General features: G+C 39.4%; 1 protein-coding gene across 1 annotated transcript; it reads right to left on the bottom strand.

The window, feature by feature from the left end:
* Nucleotides 1-748: 748 nt before the first annotated feature.
* On the bottom strand, nucleotides 749-22708 carry FASTKD1 (FAST kinase domains 1). The gene is made up of 17 exons (XM_080347304.1): nucleotides 22397-22708; nucleotides 21784-21885; nucleotides 18334-18428; nucleotides 17077-17578; nucleotides 16638-16706; nucleotides 15531-15656; nucleotides 13979-14377; nucleotides 12739-12849; nucleotides 11479-11610; nucleotides 10072-10558; nucleotides 9093-9207; nucleotides 8279-8407; nucleotides 7391-7522; nucleotides 6253-6366; nucleotides 5839-5980; nucleotides 4403-4517; nucleotides 749-3810 (listed from the first exon to the last, which is right to left on the bottom strand). Exons 4-17 carry the CDS (start codon nucleotides 17409-17411, stop codon nucleotides 3721-3723), a joined length of 2496 nt encoding a protein of 831 aa, XP_080203430.1. The 5' UTR covers nucleotides 17412-17578; nucleotides 18334-18428; nucleotides 21784-21885; nucleotides 22397-22708; the 3' UTR covers nucleotides 749-3720.
* Nucleotides 22709-22828: the final 120 nt, after the last annotated feature.

Here is a 22828-nt window from a genome sequence, read left to right as displayed (position 1 = left end):
CAATATGGTGAGGGAGTTTTGATAGGCTCCTCTGGTTTGGTGCAAGAAAATGTCCCCAAATTGTACAGTTTTGTAGCAGCATACTAGTTACACTGTTAACTGTTCAACAGTTCATCTGTCGTGTCCGAGTCTTAACATATTTACTAGCAATTCAACAACTGAATTTTTGCCAGCGTTTAAAATCCTGAAGAATTCTAATTAACTTTGATTAGAATAAATGAATATTTCACAAAGAACCCCATTTTTTACTCTGTGAAATTGCCAGTAAAACTAGTTAGGCTTTTTTACACTCAGACAATCCAGGATATTGGTGGCTTATCCTCCAAACCATGCCCATGAATTAATTGTTAAGTTAAATACAACTAGTAGGTAGCTAATGTTATTCTAGCTGGTTGTTTGTACAGCCTGATTTTCCCATTCAGCAATGTTTGTAAATCCTGCATTCTTCAGCCATATCTTGAAAGTGTTTTCGTTAGAGCCTTCTAAAAATAATTTAGCCTGGAATTGAAGTGCATATTGAAAAGAAAAGTGGCCTAATAGTATGTGGCCTAAGAAATGCCAACCTCAGCTAAAGCTGTACTAGTAGCCAGACGTGAGGAAAGAGAGAGTTCACAAGGTCAATAACTCTAATGTTTCATCTACTATGTTTAGGCTTCTGGTAACAAGGATTTTCCACTTTTTTATGCTTTTGTATTTATTTCCAAAGCAAATGTTTTACAGAAGATGTTCCTCAGAGATCTGAGGCCATTAACAAGCATTCATTAACAAGTCCTAGAAGAACTGATCATCAGCAAATACCTATGGCAGAGAGGACTTTTCCACCTAATAAAGAGTTTATGCATTTTGATGTTGAAAATTTTAAGAATTAAATGTTGTTTTTAAAACTCTAAAAGTATCACTTGATCGTGTCTCTTTTAATGATCAGCTCATCATCACTATCATATTGACAAGACACAGGTTTCTTAGTACAACCTTTGCCATCTAAACATGATGAGAAACTTCTTTACTTTGGGGGCGCCAGAACACTGGAACAGGCTGCCCAGAGAGGCTCCTGGATACATTCAAGACCCTCCTGGACACATTCCTGTGCGATCTACTCTGGGTGACCCTGCTTTAGCAGGTGGGTTGGACTAGACAATCTCCAGAGGTTCCTTCCAACTCCAACCATATTGCGATTCTGTGAAACAGGGCACTCTGTTTTCTTCAAATAGAGCATGCCCACTATTTTTATAGAGTATCTCTTCAAAGGATTTCTCCATTGAATAAAGAGGGTGTCATAAATCTAAAGGATGTCTTAATTCTAATTACAACTGATGTAGCAGGAAAACTGGAAAAGCAGCCCACCACACCTGACTGAACAGCAATTCCAGCTATGAAATGACCCCTTGCATTGCCTTCCTAGGAGGCAGAAGTAAACATATGGCAAAGGCACAGTCATCATAGCTCATCTCAGTATGTTACTGTACATGATGCTTAATCTGTGGGACATCTTTTCTGTTCCCCCCTTTAGTACCCACATCTTCAGCTGTTTTTAGCATCTTTTAATTGGTTCCAGTTAAATCACTGGTTTACAACAGCCCATCTGCTCTAACACTTGTTGATGTATTTTAGAAAGAATGACTGCAAGGATCAAAAGCAGCACATTTTACTGAAATGCTGTTGTATTTTGATTTTCTTGGATGCCCTTTCTGAATCCACTCACAGCGAGTTTTAGTCCTCTCCCCATTGTGAATACTCATAACTTTATCCATATGTAACTTGAACGTACCTGAGTTGGCACAGGTTGACTGCTGGCTACCTAAAAAGCAGGGTTCAGCGCAAACACATGACCATCCACCATTGATCACTGCAGCTGCAACCACTGCCACCTTTCTTGCGCTCCAAGGTTGCTACTTGAAGGCCAACTGTACAGAAGCAGGGACATGCAAGAGCCTTCTGACTTATAGCCCCCATTCTGAAATCCTAATCTCTGTTTATGATTGTCTTCTCCAGTTCATACAAAATATAACATGCATGTGGCTTTCTTGTGTTCTGTGCCTTCAATGACATTTCCTCAAACACTCATCTTCTATGTCTTAGAGTCCTTGTCTGCTTGATACTACAAGCAGACAACCATCTGCTATTTTTTTCAGTCATCCCACAAAAACAAGGGCTGTGTCAGGAGGAGAGCACCTTGCACACCTTGCAGCTTAGATCAGTTCTGTCGGTTTTTCGTGGTTTTTCATTAGCGTCCTTATTCAGTCAATAAAAATATATTCTTCCACTACCGAGTAGTAAAAAAAAAAAAAAAAAAATATAGAGATATATATATATAGTGACAGCCAGGTGCATAATGACCAATTCAGAAATGCAGTTACTTACCTCTGCCAGGTTTCAAAGGAAGCGCTAAAAGAATGTCTATTGCTTCTACTAAAAAGGCAAGAAAACACATACACATTGTTTGTGTGAAAGAGATGGGCAGAGCTGGCAGTCGTGAGGTAATGGCAGGTGCAGTCACCACATTGCTGCTTCAGAAAATGGGCTGATCTGCAGAAGTATGACCACGCTACAGTTCACTACTCTGCAATGAACATTCTCCTGGCTATTCCACGTTTTCCTTCAACATCGCGGTACCTTGTGCTTCCTGCCACAAATGCTGGCTGAGTGATCACAGAAAGCCTGGGAACTGGCAGATGGCTTTGAAACATGATAAATAAACCAGCAATGTTTTTCACCACTAGTAACCAAGGTAGTTGTCATTCTCTGAAGACTTTTCTTGGTCCTGATTCTTGGTCTCAATTTTCAGCCTATTTTTGCTCTTTTGAACAGTGTCGTCTTTACAGAACAGGCAGGTTACATAGTTTGTGTAATTTTGTTCTATTAGCAAGGGCTAGTCCAATGCATAATGCCACAATAACTTTCATGAATTAACCAGTTGCTAGTAAGTGCCTGTGTCTGACAAAAGCATTGTTTTCTCCTTATCTTGTATAAATCTGTCAGGTATCTCTTTCCAAGTTGCATTTAACTGGAATACAGGTGTTTCAGGGGTCTGTTGGCTGTCAGACTTCTAGAATTATTTTATCTTTTACGAATGTGAAGGTGTTGCAGAAGGCTCAAGCCATTACTTCTTCTGCACATGCCACATCACAGGGTAGAAGAAGCAGCTGGAGGTTCCTCAACACACAACACCCTCCCCCAACAGTTACCCACAGTACCTCTGTTCTGGAAGATGAAAACAGTGTGGCTGTAACAGCAGTCCTATTCTTAGCAAATCTGCATTTCAGTTTCTTGGTTTCACAGTACAGATACTGTCTGATCCCTCTTGCTCATTCTGTCACATGCTGGAGAACAGTTTACAGTAGATCTGCTGCCTCCTCCCTCACAGTCAAGAGTATTTCCAACTTTTCTTTGGACAGTTTTATATCTGGCTAAGCCTCTGTGCTTTATTTAGGAGACAACAATGTAATTTTATGGCAAAATTGTCACAGACTCACATACTTAAAGAGCAGCTTCCAGACAATAGGAGATTTTAAGCATCCTTATCACATCTTCATGGCCCATTGTGATGTGCCTTTTGCAATCCCTAAAGATTTAGGATTAAATCTCTTGACACTTGATGCCTCATGGCAAGCCTTGGTCTGGCTCAATCACAGACAAAGAGATTTCTTTAATAAGTTTACAAGAAGTTCAATGGTACATGAAGGGTTTATATAAAAAATGCTTTTGATTACATGTCTGGCATCACTGTGTTCCATATAGATGCTTTTTCAGATATTCTACCTGTTCACCTTTTGTTGACAGAGCCATAGAATTCCATTCAAAGTGAGGAATCTGTAGAACAGAATCATGGAAGGTGAGCGTTAACATTGTTAAAATTAGAGTGGGTGAGCAACTATATATACAGGAGAATCTGCATTCATGAGCCTCCATTACCCAAATGTCTCTGTGCTGGTGGCTGTGAGTTCTCTCACCCTTTGTCTCCCCTGTCCCAGCACTGTCACTGCAGCAGACAGGCAGAGTCTATATCCCACCTTGCAGCTGCTGTAACTGTCCATCATTCAAGGAGGATGTCTTCAATCTTTTTCTAGTGTAGAAATCTTTGGTGATTTGAACAGAAATGCTTGTTTCATTTATACTCCTTTACTCAGGCTACGTTGAGATTGCTAGTTTGCCTGCAGTAATATAATAGTGAGACCTTTTGACTTCAGTTTTGCTGCAGCCACTTTTACAGAAGGTGCAAGTTCTAGCATGCCCTTACACCATCTTGAAAGCGCTTGGAATTTCCACCCTAAATACAAAACTCCTCTCACCCAGTAGGTGCTTTTAACTATTAAGCTATCCTTAAATCTGTTGCAAGGGAAATGTATAGGTCTGCATTATTGATACAACTCAGAAAGGACATACAATATTGCTGACCACTCACCTGAACTACCCGGTACCCCAGCATTTCCAGGTGTCGTTTTTTCACTGCCGGTTCTCCTTTAAGGTGACATGAATCTTTGCTAAAAGCTTTTGAATCAAGAAATTCCAAAGCAATTCTGCAAACAACAAAAATGTGCATTTGCTTTCAGATTCCAGCTGAATAGTGAATAGTGAAAAGTGGTATCTCTAGTTCAGTATTGATAGTTGCAGCAAGACTTTTACTAAATAAACCTGATAATTCATAGAAAAATAAAACTAAACAACTCTCTGAAACTGGACAAAACATTTCCTCTCTTTTATCTAGAGATTTCTGAACTTCACATGATTTAGAAAAAGCATTTCCTCCTTCCATCTGTTTTTGTGCAAATGGCAAAACCAGCAAACTGGCACTTTGAAGGCTTCCATGTGAAGAGGCAGGAGGAAACCAGTATTCCAATCTGATGGAACATGTTTCAAGAACACCGTCTGCATCAGTGAACTGAGTCTGGCTGAGATCACAGTATCACAGTATGTTTGAGATTGGAAGGGACCTCAAAAGATCATCCAGTCCAATCCCCCTGCTGGAGCAGGAACGCCTAGGTGAGGTCACACAGGAACATGTCCAGGTGGGTCTTGAATGTCTCCAGAGAAGGAGACTCCACAACCCCCCTGGGCAGCCTGTTCCAGTGTTCTGTCACCCTTACTGAGAAGAAGTTTTTTCTCAAATTTAAGTGGAACCTCTTGTGTTCCAGCTTGATCCCATTACCCCTTGTCCTATCATTGTTTGCCAACGAAAAGAGCCTGGCTCCATCCTCATGGCACTGGAGTTACTTTCCTTCATAGTGGCCCACATGGCACTGTGTTTTGGATCTGTGATCAAAACAGTGTTGATAACACTCCAATATTTTGGTTATTGCCTCCTCTGTTTCTCACTCTGCACCCCCAGTGCTGGCCTTGGCAAGAGCTTGGGAGTGGACACAGCTGGAACCTCAACTGGCCAAAGTGGTATTCCACACCAGATAACATCATGTTCAACAATAAAATGGGGAGTTTTTCCAAAGCAGTCACTGCTCTGGCATTGGTCTGCTGGTGCTGAGTGGCTATATTTGCATAAATTTATCTAACTTCCCTTTTTTGTTTTGTTTCTTCTGCTTTCTTCACTTCACTTATTAAACTGTCTTAATTACAACTCAGGAGGATTCTTCCTTGCTTTTGCCCTCCAGAGTCTCTCCTCATCACTCTGCAGGGGCGTGAGCAAGCAACTGGGTGGGAGCTTAGCTGCCAGCTGGGGTCAACCCACCACCTGGCAAGGCTAAACCTCACAAGGCTTTGGAAAAAAGGAACAGAAAAAATAAGTAGCCTAAGGGTTGCAAAAACCATTTAGGACATAAGCATCAAAAACCTCGTCTGAACTTGGAAGCTTGGAAGAACTAATGTGCAAGAATTTGATGTACTAACCTCTGAGCTCCTGGTGGCAGAGCCTTTCTCCCATCATCCTTGATGTCATGTCTCAAATGTACTCCCTCCATATCATCCAAAGGTATATTTTGAGCCATATAGGAAAGGGGCTTTTTATTTTCATCCAGAATGCACTCAAAATCTGCAAGAAAACACAATAAACCTGTTTACTGACCAAAAAAAAGTAAAATAATTAGATCTGTACTGTGTTTACTTTAAGAAAAACTAAGTGATAACTATAATTACAGATACCCAATATTATTTATATTACACAGGACTTTCTAGAAACTGTATTTTACACAACATTTCTTCTTTGCAGTATCTTGTGGCCACTTGCCCAGGGATTTCCTAATCTTGGTGATAATAGTGATATCAGGGTTTTCCACAACAATCCTTAGAGGATTAACTTCTCACCTATTTCATAGTAGTATGGTGTGAGAACAGATATTCTTGCGTAATTGCTCCCTCCTAAGATCTCTGTCAGCATTCTGTGAACATGCTGTCGCAGTGGATTTACTCTGCTACTGCCTACAAAGACAAAATAAAGAATTCATACATCAAACTTCCATGGCCGAAGTTTTGAAAATAGCATTTTGTGACACTGCATTTTTGTCAGCCAGCCTACTGAATTAGAGCTTTTCTACAGATCCCTGGTGTTACTCTATCATAATTTAGAGGCCATGTGACCATCTTTCAGGTGGACAGCGGCAGATGCCTATGAAGCACAGATTTCAAATCCAGACTTTCCATCCCAGGATTTTTCACATTGACATACTAAAAACATGTTAGTTTCAGGTTTTAACTGCTGGATTTTCTTTGCTTTTAATTGTACTTAGTTAAATAAGTATTTACTTATTTTGCATCTATCAGAGGCACACCCCCCTATCTGTTGCAGATTGTTTAATACCTTGCTCCATTAAACATCTTCAGCCTCAGAAATAAAGTGGCTGAGTCCAATGGATAGAAAAGCAGATCACTCCCATGAGAATTAGTGAAGGAGGCACCAAATTTGCAGCAGCTGGATTTTCTGAACTAATCACTATTCTGAAATATCTCAGCTGCTATGCTAGACCACTAGCCTACTTCTCCATCCCTCATCCTTGATGGATCTTGATTCTTCTGAGGAAGATGACAGCAGGGAGTTCAAGAGGAGGCAGCAAAAATGCTCACCTTCAAAAATTTGTCAAATGTTCAGTCTTATAAGTGAAGCTTGGATCAAAGTGACCCACCTCCTCCAGTATACAATCCTAATGATCCTCCTTCCTGCCTCTCCATCCCCCATGCCTTACACACTGTTTCTGTGTATGTACATTTTATTTCTGGTGTAGAAATATTTCATTGATTCTCACCGGGAAAACGGCTTTGCTATCTGTCACGCTAACAAGTGGTTGCGCTTTTCAAGAACACATCCTCAGCAGATTGTGGGGCGTGCCTTTCGGAGCTTCTATTGTGTGCTAGTGTCAACATGACTGTCTTAGAAGAAGCATCTAGCAGACTGTTGAAAACCAGCTATTACTAGTAACAAGGGAAGCTCTTCCTCTAAGTTACTTACTGTTACGAAAGATGCGTTGGCAGTAGCGCTCGTGAAACCAAGGGATGTAAAACTCTGGGCATTCCAGACAGACTGCTCTGTTCAACTTCATGAGGTGCGAGTGGACTCTCTGCTTTAGGGTGTCAGACAGGACTGAGTTAAACAAAATAAAAAGGTGTGAACCAAGATGTGAAAAATCCAACATGTTGAACTAAATGGCTACCTCTGAAGTCTTTACTGGAGATGCAAATATCTACACTACAGCATTTATAAAATTCATGCTGCAGAATCTTAGAAAGGTTCTCAAAATCTCTGAGGAAAAAATGAAAAATAACAGTTTTACTCAGTATTAAGAACCACAGCAACACAGAAGAAAGCAGCAATGTAAACTCTCTTCTATCATTTGTCTTTTAATGAAGTGGTTGAAGGCAAAGTGGCAACAGTACATTGATAGCAAGCAATGTATGGGTAGAGAGGAAGGAAACAACCAAACAGGCTCTTATTTAGAGAGAAGAGATTGGTGGGACTCATTTCTTGCAGACAAGAATCCCACATTATTTCTTAAGCTTTGTGACTATTTCTAGTAATAAATATCACACCCAAGTAATTTTACTTCTAATAAAATTCAAGAACCGTTAAATACTGAGTACAATAAGCTGACTATAAAATTTGTTTTGAATGAGCTTTTCTCACCTGTAATACGAACCTGTAGTTTTAAAACAAAGCATGTATTTTTGTTCATTCCTTCCGTTTTAGCACTCAAATAATGACTGAATTATATAGAGGGGTCTTTCTAGAACACTGAATCATTTAAAGAGTAATTCTACTTCTGAGGTCATATACACGTACACATTTTCATTTTATGCCCAATGGTACATAATCAAATTCATCAGAGTGCTAGGTATTTACCTTCAAGTTGAGAATCCAATTTTCTTAGGAAAGAAATGTTAAATATCTTCTTTATCAGAACTGGTGGAAAATACCCAGCCACTGCCAAAACATGACCAAGCAGCACCAAGTGGTGAGTTTCAAAACAACCTTTAAAAACCAAACAGAAATTCATATTAACACATGACGTAAAGTTGAAAGGATTTGCAATGCCTGCCCAAATCACCCAGGTTTCTCTCTTAACATACTAAATGAACGTACAGGCAGATTAATGACAACCTCTGCTAACTGCACCAAGGCGTAAAGTAACTCTTGGCAGTTCTTTGAAGGACCAAACTAATTAGTCTTAAAGACAAGGTAACTCCAAAATATTTCAGTAGCCACCAAATTTTCACAGTCCTGCAGGGCTGCACCAATCAACAAAAAAAGTCTCTACACATTTCCTCTACAACTTCTCCATTTCTTTGTGATGAATCACAAAATCTATCCTCTCCTCAAATGATGATTCCTTGGGGAATACCACAACAATTCTATCCAATAACAGCACAGCAAATTATTCAGAATTTTTACTTGCTTTTTACTACGCTCAAGATACCTTGCTAGTTCCCTTACCAACAGTAATTTTTAAACGGTGAAATGAAGCCAGAAAAAAACAACAGACGCATACATCGAATTCTTGTCGTGGTTTAACCCCAGCAGGCAGAGTACTGGTAGTAACATACAGTCACACTTTGCTTAAAAAAAATGCCATTCTATACCCATTTTTATGCAGTACAAATAGTATCTTCCAATGATATTTATTTGATGTCATAATATCTTTGTCTAATACACTTACTCAAGTTAGAAGTAAGATGTTGGATACAGCTCTCAAAGAACTCTTCATTGGCAGGAGGGTCATAATTCAGAGCAGAGAAAAGGTGGAGAATAAAACAAATTTCTAAGGGGTGGATCTGGAAAAAAAAGACATCCTAAATCAAATCACTGTAAAATATCCTAATACTGTTTTACAATAAAAAAGGGGTTTATAATTCATTCAGAATTAGGAAATTGAAGACTAGATTAGCTATTTTCTAAATTCTTTTGTCAACTTTTGCTGGAGAAAAATATTTTTAAAACCTCAAATATACAAATAATTAAAATTACAGACATGGTGAAAACTTAAAATCTACTTCATGTAGATGATCCAAATGTTTCCATATGCTTAGACTTTAAGGAGCTTTTGAAAAGGTTTTGTATTAAATGCTCTTAAATAAACTAAATTGCCATAGAATAAAATCAAAGATCTATATAAATACCAAATTGAGAAGGAGAAAAAAAGCAAGAAAAACCAGTAATTTTGATCAAAAAGACAAGCAACTTGATGTAGTTGAAAATGTCTCTTCTCATTGCAGGAGTGTCGGACTAGATGACCCTCAAATGTCCTTTCCAACCCAAACTATTCTATGATTCTATTGGGGAAATACCTACAAGAACGTGTACTGTAAAAATATACACCATGTGATGTGACTATTTTTAAAGAGCTTAAAAAAAATATTTAAGATGTTCAAATGTAAAGCTGAATACAAAGGATTATGCTTGACCTAACACTGACTGAACGATACAATAAAAAAAAAAGAAAATTAAAGAGAAGAAAGTAAGTACAAAATAATATACATGAAAGTAAAACAGCTCTGAGTGAACACAGAAAAGGATGAGCTCCAAATCAGTTACACTGAAGAACTCTGTGTGGGTTGTGCTCTGACAAACATTAACTACTAACCTGTCCTTTCTTACTGAATAACTTAAACAGTAGATAGAAAGAAAAACTCTAATACCTTGTGTATATTTTCAACAGCCACAGAAGCTATTCTGTCAAGTAATGGTGTACAACGGTGGTTTGTTTTTACAAGGAAAAAAGACACCTGTAATACATTTGCCCGCGTTATTTGGTCTATCAAGCGTTGACACATGGCCACAGTTTCCTCATTGAGGACTTCTTCAAACCACTCTCCATTCACATGTGTAAGTTCTTCCAACAGAAGGTTTAAGTTGTTGGCTTTCTGAAGTCTCTGAAATCCACAGTCATTTAGCTTTTGCAGGAGCTTTGCACATAGCTCAGAATTGTTTTGCCAGTGTAACTGGTCATAATGACTCCATTTGACAAGAGCTGTGGCAATGGAATTCAAATGATGAAGCCTGCATTGTGGCAGAACGGCTGCTGCTTTGTTTATAATTATTTCCTCCACTTGAAATGAAGGAAGCATGGCCAGAATACGAATTATTGCAGCAGTATCAGCAGGTATGACACTAGATTTCAAAAAACTGGAAGAGAGACAGAAATAAAAACAGACCATCAGTACTGACAAAGTGCAAATGTTCAAAAAAAAAAAAACCAAAAAAAACAAACAACAAACCACAAGTAAATGACATGCATGAAGATTCTACTTTTAAAGGCAAAAGCTGCATATCAAATATAAAACAAGTAGAATATTAATGACATGGTAGAAATTCACACAATTAGTGACCACTATCTTTTTTCCTTGAGATTAACTTCTTCTTTCTAATTTATTCAAAATTGGAAAAGGGAAGAAGACAAGGATCATTGCAGTCAGTGATTTCTGTCCTGGGGAGCAGCAGGGTCTGAGGTGCCTGAGGATCATGAAGGTATCATCCACAAAAAACCTGTACAGCCAGAGCACTACGTTCCTATAGAGGCTTAGCAATGGAAGCAACAGTGGCAAATAACTCCTCTCATGAGTCTAGAAATGGTTTCCCTTTCTATGCTGCAACTGTACAAGCCTGAGAACTAGCTAGACAGTTCTTCAACCAAAAGAAAACTTCTGCTTCACACTTTCACTTGTCCCAACCATGGCATTCTTAGTGTATATTTTTCATTACTTGTTCCTTCAAGCATGAAAGACAACATTAATACCTACCTTTCCTATAAAGTACCAATAAAGATTTCCTGTTCGATGTCATTATATTGCAGCAGCCAAATGGTAAGGGGTAAAAAAATATATTTTAAAAAATATAGCACATACTTTTGAGTCTACAGTTAAGAAAATATACACTTTCTATCCTCTGATTTATGTATTTAATGTAATCAAATATTTGTAACAGTTTGCTACTTCTTCATATTTTATGAAAACAAAACAATTTAACATCTTAGCTTGTTATTTAAAATATTAAATAGACAACTGTTTAATACTTAAATATCTACATTTCCAAGAATACATGCTTACCGAAATAGTAATATTTTCAGCTTAGCAAACAGCTCCAGATTGTGAAAACGCAACACCACCAAGTACTGTGTTAACTTTACCAACTGTAACACATGATAGCTATCCAAGTGTTTGTGCAGAACAGAAGCCATTCTGAATACAAAAAGAAAAAGAAGACATGGTGTTATGCCAATACAGCAGATATTGCAGAACATAACATCCCACCTGAAGAAGGGCTGTCCTGTGGAGCACAGTACCGAGCTGGAGGGTTGCACACACCTCCACTCCTCTCCAGTTTTGATGCTGTCCCACTAAGACACAGCAACCTCTCTCCACTTACTGAATTGCAAAATTACAGCCCTCATCACAAAACTTCGGTTGTAGATTTTACAATCAGCTAAATTTAGAGGGGACCAAGAATGAGATAAAGTAGAACAGTATCACCAGCTTCAGCCCCTCCGTACTCACTTATAATAGTGGTTGCTACAGCTACGTTGGTCTAAAGCTGCAAGAGCAGGCTAATTTGCAGGAAAAGACAATACCTTAAGACCTTCTTTAGACAGCGAGATTCAAGGAGAAAAAGCACAAATTCACCTGGTCTTCCGTTTAAGACCACTCTGCTCCACAGTACTACTTGTCCTTTTGCTTCCAATGATCTATTTGGTTCATACAACTACATTCAATCCACAGTTATTGCTCACAACATGCATTTAACTGCATCTGTGACATACCTGATGCTATATCTTCTGTGCCCAAAACACCAACTACTTTTCCCTTCATTGTATGAAAGAAATCACCACTCCCTATTTATCCCAGTTTACAACTGGAGAAAATCTGGTCCAGGTTCTTAAAGATGCAAGACTTAGTAGTTTAAAGTAGGGCACAATAATTTTTGAAGAAATGATTCATATCAGTAACAGGATCTCCTAGATAGGACACATTCTCTGCAGCTTATTATACTGTCATTTGTCCCACCAGTTTACAATAACTGTTAGAGGCTAAGTTTACTCAGGTAGGATCACACCTTTGTAAATAAGCCAAAAATTTTATTACATTAACTTGCTAGGGTTGAAATGCCCTTCTATGAAATTTCTGAATTGGCTCAATTACTTTTGGGTCAAGCTGTGATAGTCTAAATACCTGATTATGTATGGTGTATATGCATCCGTGTGCAAGTGACACACTCTCCACTCCCAGCTTACTGGATATCACAGTTTTTCACACTAAATGGAAGTAGCTTAGCTAGACAATACAACTTCTTAATAGTATCCAAAAAATTACTTTTTGAGTAGATGAGAATTTCTGCATTTCATTTTCTGCATTGTCTTCAGTATTACCAATACTTGATGACCGCTAAATTCTTCTGCCATGCACGCTGCAGTTACTAGCAACCTGAAGAAGAAAAGATATTTTCTAAAGAAAAACAGTTGAAAATCTCCAAAGATTGCAGCCATTTTCTTTGTCTAGGAGGGAAAGAGCCAATACACTACTTCAGAAAATGCAGGAAAACAAATTCCCCCAAACTAGAGACCTTCATTCTGTGGACCCTTCTTCTAAACAGTTGATCGGTGTGGCACAGAAAAAAAGATGTGAGTGTCTTAGATCAGTACATATTGCTCTGACGCTACAAATCAACAAGTCCAACAATTCTGAGAGTAGACAAGAAGCAGGGAAAGGACTCTAAGACACTGAACAGTTCACCATTAATCAGCAAGCTACAGATAACAGAATCAAACATGAGTTGAACTGGTTCTGGGGCAAATAAAACTAATTACTATTTTTTCCTCACACTGTTTTTTACCAAAAGCAAAATATATTTAAAAAAAAAAAAAATCTAGGAAAAGCTTTTGGAACTAAATCAGGTACAGCAAAACCAACACAGGCTTGCAGTATATGCAGATCTCTGAATAGAGGTTCACAAAGAAAAGTCTGAAAATAGGCCTAAGTGTAATTAATACAGCAAATTCTGCAGACTTCGAGAGACTATGACTAATGGATTTTGTAGCACAAGAAAAACAGGCAGAGAAAAATCTGCCACACAGTACCATGCTCTAATTGATAAATAAATGCAAAAGTGTTCCCTGCTAACAACCTTTCATATGGAATAGGATGTACAGCAAACTGGGGTAGGACAAGCCCCAGGCTGTTTCAGCTACCGCCTTAAAAAGGAAAAAGCAACACATACCACTGCATATATTTCTCAGGAGAAAGCCAGTTTTTTACTACCATCCACTGTGAAAGGAAGGCTGTACTCTATGAGGTAAGAGTGAAAGACAGCCTTGCATGACAGTACACACAGCCCTTTGCTCATGGATCCAGATTCCTATGCAACTGTTTCAAGACAAACTGCTGCAACAGTGTTTCCACCATTAAATAATACATTGCTACAATGTTACAAGTAGGTAACAAAATGGTCAGCTCAGGATAAGCTCAGAAATTCCACCTGACAGCTGTACAGTTTTAACTTCTGTGCAAGACTACATAAATATCATAAATAAGACAAAATTGTTAATAAACTTACCTTTCTCTTACGTTGGAGCTTGCCATAGGCCCAAGAGTAGAAAATAATTTTGCAAAGGTTTCAGGATCATAACAATCATCTATAGTTTCAGACAATAGCTGTTTGGCAACCAAGCGAAATTCAGCATTGTCAAAACCCAGCTGCTCATACAGTCCAAAAATAAGACTAATACTGTGTATATCAAGATGGGAGGCACTTCTAAGGAAAATCTCATTGCATTTTTCTAGCAATGGGTGATATCTCAGTTTAGTACTTTGCAGAAACTGTAGTATTCTTTTGGCATAGTTGAAGTGCACTTCATGCTTATCTTCCAGGAGCTGTTCAGCTTTCTGTAGCAATCGATCTCTAAAACTCTGCGAGATAACATCAGATATGCTGATCATCAAAACTGACAAGATCCTAAAAAAATTCAAAAGATTTTACACTTACACAGTGAGCATAAGTTATACATTTTAGATTTCTTAAATAAGCTACACAAAGAAAGGAACATTAGTCAGGGTGCTGCTGACTTCCACAAAGGAATTTTAAATCCAACACAGAAAAAACAGATGGGTAAAAACCATTTCTTCTACCAAAGTAAAATTTCTGCTTTCAGTGAATTTTCAAAATGATTGGTATTTTTCAGCCATCCCTTACAGACTTGAATGTGATGAAAGCTTTTGCCTAAGGCAAGACCCTGTCTTGTCTGATTAAATTTGCAAAACGATCTTTAATGTTCAATGGAAACTAAAGAAAACTCAAACAACTCTCATGTGATAGGATGGGAGGAAGAGTTATCGTCACTCCTAAAGAAAGAATCCCTTCCTAAGAGAATAAAACTTATGACTATAAGGAGAGTCATTTCTGCAAAGAAATGCAGTCCCACACAATGACTTTCACAAGCAGGTTCCTCAGGTCCACAAAAGTAAGTGTTGGGACTGCTGGTGCTGTATAAAGCAGAAAAAAAGGAAGAACAGCCTTTGCTATAATGGCCCTGGGGAAAGAGAGGCAAGAAAAAGTGGCTTGGACTTCTCTGACTAGGGCTGAGTTTTAAGTAATTTTAATATTAGGGTAAGGCATTAGACCTGCAAGCAAGAGAACTGGTTAATTCAGCTTGACCAAAAAAAAAATGTTCTGAAGATAAATAAAAATAACATTGCTTTAAGACTTCTTATTGCTATTCACAAACTATAGAGAAACTATCAATGTCAAGGAAGAAAAACATCTTCTGGTGAGTCAATAGCCTCTAAATTCTAAAAAAGTCCATGTAAAATTTAGAATCAGGATAAAGCAATATCTGCTGGTTTTCCACTGTAAGTAGAACGTTAGCTTTAATGAAGTGTTTAAATTGGTTATAAAGAAATTATTTGGAAAATCATGGGGAAAATTAATTCACCTCAGCAGGACCTGTCCATGAAAATCAATGCACTAAGACAAATCATCTCTTTCCAACAAACTCCAAACTGAAGAAAAGCGAACTCCAGTTGAGAACAAGGAACAGTGTTCAGCAAAGGCAGCCCAGTAACTGTGACATGTTGCTTCTCCTGCTACTCAGTTTCATTCTGACGCTTACCTTATATCCTGTATAGAATCTAGTTTCATGTCCACAATATGAGCTACTTTGCCAGTTACAGGACTGCAGTGTCTGTGCTGCTTGTATAAACACAGTGCAAATTTAGACAAAGCTGGCAAACTAAGCCTGTCAAGACAAAGGAAGAGAGAATATTTACCTTTTCTTTCTAGTGAATAATTAAAGACAAAAATCTACTTGAATGATTACATAAAAGACAACGTTACACTCAAATTACAAAACAAGGAAACAAAATATCTAGGTACCTACAGTGATACCTTGGTATCACCTACAGTGGTACCTTGGACTTAGCCAAAACACCTAGGTATTTCATATTAAAGCATATTGTGTATCTGGAGGTCTAAAAAAAATCAGAAGTTCTTCACTTAACCAGATCAGTGTAAGAAATCTATAAAGGCTACATTCTCAAGCAATTATGTGAAATAGCTAAAATGAATGTGAGCAATTTGTTACCTGAATGTCATTTTGTGTCATTCAGCTACACTGAATTTATTCACTTGTCAAGATGCCCTAGGTGTTAAGCTGGGAGAGGTGATTCTGTGACACTGGTACCAAGACTGACACTAGGTTCTGCCATTAACCTGACATTAACGAGTGAAAATTAAAATTAAAAATAAATAAATAAATAAAAAATCAACACAACTCAAGAAAAAAAACAACAAAACGCACAAAGGGAAAATGTTGATGTTTGACTACAGAAGGTTTTTACTAAAATTGAGATGAGAGAGATTCTAACAACCATTTAAGAGTGAGACAGCAAGCACTAAGATAAAACCGTACATATTAAAAACTGCGGTTTAATTCAAACACATAAATCTACATGGACAACATATTTCAAAATCTTAAGTGTTGGTCTCATTGTTGCAGTATCTGAATCTCTCAAGCATTTGTGTACCAAAGTCCATCAATACTCAAAGCCTCCATATGTACAAAAATAATTTCCAAAGCCTTCAAAAATACAACTGACACTTAAAATATAGAATGTTTAAAACATCTTGTAAATACTCTGAGAACTCTGTGGAGCCTCACATGAAACAAATAATGCTTGCAACTTACACCATTCACAAAGCATAGTAATACAGTACTTACCTTTCTAACCTTTTCCATGCTTCTGTAACAAGCACTTCTGCGAGAGAATCGTGGTCTTCAACATTGAGCCTTCAGAAGAAAGACATAATAGTTTGAAGTTTCCCTCAAAAGTTATCAAGAATTAAGACATATATCCTTTCATTATTTATTATAAAGTTTTGCTTTTCTATTGCTCCCTCCATTCAAACAGATGATAAGCATTTGCGCATTAACAATCATAATTCCATTTACTGGGCGCGCAAAATAGATCAGTTCTGCCTGCATCTCAAAAACTGAGGTCCAGGACATTAAGTTGTCTGTGTCACACATTCAGAGTACAGAAGCTGGGGCAGAGTAGTCTCTCATTCTCTTATAGGATTGCTTTGTAATCAAAATTCCATCTCTTTTTATCACCAACTGTAAAATGCATAGATGTGGAAGTCAGCATAATGCTGCTTACCTCAGAATACTATATAGGGTGTCCACTATGGCCTCATCTTCCATGTGTTCCACCTTGTTTTCTGCTAAAATGCAAAGGGCAAGAAACTGGGAGTGATTTCTAATATAGTCACTAGTCCTTAAGAGAAGTGGCCTCCTCTTTTGCAATTGCCACAGCATGTTCAGTGCAATTCCCACATGTTTTTCAGAAAGCCTGGCCTTGTTCCTTCCAACAAGGCTGAACACTTCATCTTCATGGGTACAGCTGTTTATCTGGCTCAAAAGCAGATCATTACTCAGAGTCCGAGCTTGGTAATGTCTCAGAGTAAACAAACAAACTTGCCTCAAACAAAGCATTTTGCTATCCACCCAGTTATCTTTTAAAGTGTCCAGAAAGATTCTTTCACTTTTCACAGTAAACCATGTTGTTACAAAGAACAAACTCAAGTATTTGAAAAACAGAAGATCATTTTTGTTTCATCCTGTATGGTCACTGTCTCAAGAATAATTCAATTCTGAGGTACCTGTAATGGGACAGAATTAAAGCAGGTAAGTACAGCCATATCTACTCACTAAAAACCAAATGTCTCTATCTTTCAATGTTCTGAGTAAGGTAAGATTGAGAAGAACCTACAGCCTGGTTTCTTCTCAGGGAAGCTTCCAACAATGAACACTGACATGCTCTCAATCACTAAGAGAAGTCAATCCACTTGGTAAGCTTTCAAATTTAGAAATCTGCCTTTAAAAGCAGATGTACTATCATACCACTACTGAGAAGGCAAAGCTGAACTTTTTAACATGCAGGCACTGCATGACTAAGTCAAGTGAAGCTTGTTCTCACTAGGCCACTCCACAATCCCAAACTGAGGTGTGGGAACTGCCAGAAAATCCAACTATTGATGGTAAAAGGAAGTAAGATGGCAAGAGCAGCTGAGCTGGCACCACTGGATTCCTCTGGCTCTATAGGTACATCCATCCCACAGTGATATCTACTATTCTGTGTCTATCATAGTAGAAGCTACATCCTTATGTATTAGAAATTTGGCAAGTATTTATTTGTTTTCTTAATATATCTCCTAATGTGTACACAGTGCTACCAACTAGGTATTCTACAATCTTCAAAATTGGTTCCAAGCTGTAAAACACAAACCATGGGCAGTAAATATCATGGTACACCAGAAAAGACCCATCAAATTCCCTTAACTCAGAGATCATGGAAAAGCCTAGAAATCTTGCTTTAGGAGATATAATCATTAGCAACAGAAAATTATCAACATACCATAACTTCAGCAAATTTGAATGCTCTTCAACTGTAGGCATGATTCCATCAGAGTAACATTATCCAGGCAATGGCAGCAGCACATACTGGGTCTACTGAGAAAGAAAAAACCTTCTTATTTGAGCAGATGGATATAGCTGGATTTCTTTTGATGTCTGCACAATCAGCTTCAGAGAATAAAAAGCCATATGACATATTGTACTATACTGCTCTTGCTGACACTGGGGCTGATACAAGAAAAGCTAAAATGAAGTAATTTTTAATTCGCCATGTGCTTTAATATGAAATGTTTTATTCCCTATGCAAAATGAAAGCATATAAAAGGTACAAATTTTCCAGATATTATGTATTAAGCACCTTTTACGATAATGATCTGGTTTATAGTCCTTTTTCAGAGATTGCTTTTATTACTTCTATTTGTTCCATATGATAGTTGTCTTTACAAAGAATTTATTCCACTTTATCACTGAGAAAAGTTGTGTCATATTATTTATTCCATGTAATCTCCATAAAAAGTATTTTTTGCTTTTCCTTCTTAGTACTTAGTTACATTTTAGAAATGCATTTGACTTCTTACAAGATTTTACACTGTGTATTAAATAAGCTAAAATACAGATAAAGGGTTGGTCAAGCCACTGTTAAATCACAATCTAGTAATCTTCCACAAAGTCTCAAGTACTAAATTAACCACGTTTACCAGACCATTTGACAATTTTTTTTACCCCATGGCTTTTCCAGTTAATTAAAAATATTTTTTCTGTTCCCTTTTGCCATGTAGATGGACATAGATAGAGCAAATGAGACACAGTGACAATAATGAAAAGCAAAAGTGATGGACTGTTCCATTAACAGCTTCTTACCAGAAGCTGCAAAAGAGTTATTACACCTATTAAATGATACAAACTACTTAGTTTAAAGAGATAAAAAAGCATTTCCCCTCTAATAACGTCATGGTAAGCTACAGCTTACTTTATTATTAGAGTATTTTTGCCTTGCTTACTGTTCCTCTATGTTCAAACGTTCATCTGATGAAAAAAATAGTTACAGTCTCAATTCACATTTACTTCCCCACAGTACTGTCAAGCTAAACTGCCAGAAGACAGGACAAAGTAGACACATGGAGAATATAAAAATAATAATTTCCTTGTAAGCCCAGGTAATGCATCTTTGCATCTTCTTGTGCTGCAGTGGCCCTTACAGCCCCTCTTCTAATGACTGGGAACCAGGATCGCTACCTAAAACAATTTGCAAGAAGTTTCCAAATGTTTCTCTTCCTGGAAGGTATTCAGCAAATATAAGTAATTTACCACAAACTTGCTTGCAATTTTAAATTGCAATTAATTCTAACACCTTATAAAAAGGAAACCAATAGGAAATGTTTTGAAACTTAGACAGATTAAAAATAGGAAATTTGTATCTACTTAAAGAACTGTTTCTGAAGTGTTTGACTTACCATGCAAAATATATACTAAAAGGACAAGAGATTCTTTAACATCCTCTCTTATCAGTTGAAACAGAATAAGCATTTTCAAGGCTGTATTACAAACTACAGTGACCCAGGAAGCCTTCCACAAAGGAGAAAATGAAAACACCTACCCTCCCGGAAATATAAAAAGTTTTAAGTATTTAAGCAACTAAGTGTCAAGAGAGCTGCTTGTGGGGTACAGAGTGTTCTTCACCCGTCTGCCGGAGTTGCTCTGTTTTCCCGAGCCCAGCAGCCCGGCCCCGCGGCCTACCTCCCCCTGCCCGCCTCCCGCGGCCCTTGGCCCCGCTGCTCCGGCGCACCCGCGGAAAGCCCGCCCGCGCACCTGCTCCCCTCCCGCGGGGAGACTGCGATCCAGAAGCGGTTCGGAAGGAGCTGGGCAAGGGGCTGAGCCACCACACGGCGCTTAAGGCGGCGGCGAGGGGCGGCCAGAGCCCCATGGCGCCCTGCTCACAGGGACAAACGGCGACGTCAGGCTCGTCTCCCGCCGCCGCCCGGCCCTCCCTCAGCCGCCTTTAGCCTAACGGGGGCTGCACGACACGCGTGCGCTCGGGGCAGAGGATAACCACGGCCCTGCTAGGCGGGAGGAAGCGTCGGGCCCGCCCCCGGAACCACCTCGCACCGCCTGCCCTTCCCCCGCGGGACGGGTCGTGGGCCGCGGCCGCAGCCCGGTAGCGCGTACCGGCGCGCGCCGCCGGAGAATAGCGGGAAAGCGGCGCTGCCCGGGCCGTGCCCTCTCCTCCCGCCTACCGCAGATGTGGTTCCGGCGGCCTCCAGAGCCCGTGCGGCGGCGGAGCAGGCTGCCCAGCGGGGCGGGCGGCGGGCGCGGGTCAGCTGCCGGCCGGTCAGCTGCCGGCGGGTCAGAGCCGCGGCCCCGGCCCTGCGTGCGGGATGCGAGGCGTCTGCCAGCGCGGGCTTACGCTGCTGAAGCGGCCAAGTTCAGCACCCAGCGCGGTTAAATACGGAAAGAAAGGGATCAACGCCCCTCCCTGTGCCCGCAGAACACAACCCGGGAAGGCCTTCGCCCAGCTTTTTCATGAGGCCCTTCCTGGAGCCAAGCCACAGGCGGACACCATGCGCAGGTTCAGCCTCTGCACTGTTATTCACTCTGCGCTTGCCCCATGAGCTGCAATGTCAGGAAATGTATGGGGAAAGGGAACATGCAGCCAGTTAGATCTTCCAAAGGAAATTTTTAAAAAATCAAAGTTCCAAGGTCATCTTGAGTATTAAGGTCATATTAATAAAACCAACGTTTATATAACATTCTGAGGAAGCAAAAAAGTGCTCCTTGTCTAGAAAAATCACAAAGCGGCTGAAGTTCAGAAAGGGTGAAGTTCAATAGTTTGGCTTCACTGTACTGGAATTAACATTATTTTACATTAACTTTTTCCAGAGCATAAAAGAATTATAAAAATCTATGAGTTCTGGAACACAAATCTAACATATGTTGCAACATATATATTCCTTACGTTGTAGAGATGTATCTCCAGGTCATATTTCTGGACCTTTTCTCACCACCACTGATAATAACAAGGACATTTAGATAGAATGATAACCACCTCAGATTGTTCTGAAATTCTTTCTGAAATCACAACCAGGACTTTTACCATGACCAATTTTGACTACCTGTTCTGGATCTATCAAAGGTTTTGGATTTTTGACTTTTTGTCTGTTGTTGGTCATATATATACCTCATATATTGCATGCTTATGAATATGAAACTAACTCAAACTAATAAAATATCCCCTATTTTATTTATTATAGATCTGTAGTGGTGTAGAGAAACAGCATGTAAAATTTTTAACTGGGTTTGTAACAGTTTTTCTAACTGTAAAATTCATAGCTGGAACAGCTCCTGCAGCCTTCTGCTAGCAAATCCAGATCACCTTAGTTACACACTACACAAGTGTGCAAGTAACAGAGTGAGACCCAAACCCTGCCAGGTAATCCCAAAGGGCGGTTCTTACCTTTTTCTAGAATCTCGGGCCTTGTGCAAACTCACTTGAGAACTCCAAGGCATCTCATCTGCTTTACAGAAAAACTATTCCATGTTCACACGAAGGCGCCTTCTGCAAATCATACGGATTTTTCATTTACAAAGTGCTGATCATTTTACTTTTGACTTGTCAAGTACATTTGGATTAAATCAATTAATAATGACTAAAACAAATTTAAACTGCTAGATAAACTTACCTTAAATTTTAAGTTGGAACCATAGGGAAAGCAAACGAGATTGACCAATGTATGTTGTGCTGAAGCCAGTATTGATTTACTGAACAGAAGTCCAGTCACCAGCTTCTTCAGGATTTCAGGACTCAAAGAGGTCAACCTTCCTCTTATTTTTTTTTTTTTTTTTTTTCCCCAGAAATTCAGGAGATAATTAGTTTTCCTGCTTTTAACAAACTTCTCAACAGCCAGTCACAGGACTTTGATTACCTCCTGGTACGTACAATTACTAACCCAAATACCCACTCGTCTGAATTAAAACCCTTCAAAGGAGGTACATACTTCTGTGTAAATGTAGTTAATTTTGAAGGTGCTCACAGATTGATGCATTGTTACAAAGATTCATGTACTTACTTTTAAGTTAAATAGAAATTAACTTTGAGTGGCAATACAGAGATACAGGAGAAGATCATCAGGAACTTTTTGTGTACAGTTGGTACAGAATCCCATTTTAATTCTTTACAGCTCCTAATGATGCCAGGTACTCCCGGAGTAACCCTAAGGCCCTCCAGTACTGTTTCGGATGTTTCATTTACCAGTCCCTTGGCCATTTTCTGGGCTTTTCACTGAGGCGCCGGCGGGGTCCCGCCCGCAGGGAAGGCCAGCACCGGCCGGGGCACGTTTGTTTGGGAAGTCCTCACGTCCCTGTCGGCGGAGGGCAGAGGCAGGTCCCCCGCCGTGCCCGCCGCAGGCAGCGCCTCCCTCCGCTCCAGCGGCACCGCTGCCTTCCCGCGCTGCACCCAGCCGGGCCCCAGGCGGCCGGGACCGGCGACGCGGGCCGGGACG

This window comes from Nesoenas mayeri (genome assembly GCF_963082525.1).
Source record: "Nesoenas mayeri genome assembly, chromosome: 6".
NCBI classification, from domain to species: Eukaryota; Metazoa; Chordata; class Aves; order Columbiformes; family Columbidae; genus Nesoenas; species Nesoenas mayeri.
Note: the sequence above shows the minus strand (reverse complement) of the source record. Positions and strands in the feature narration are given on the sequence as shown.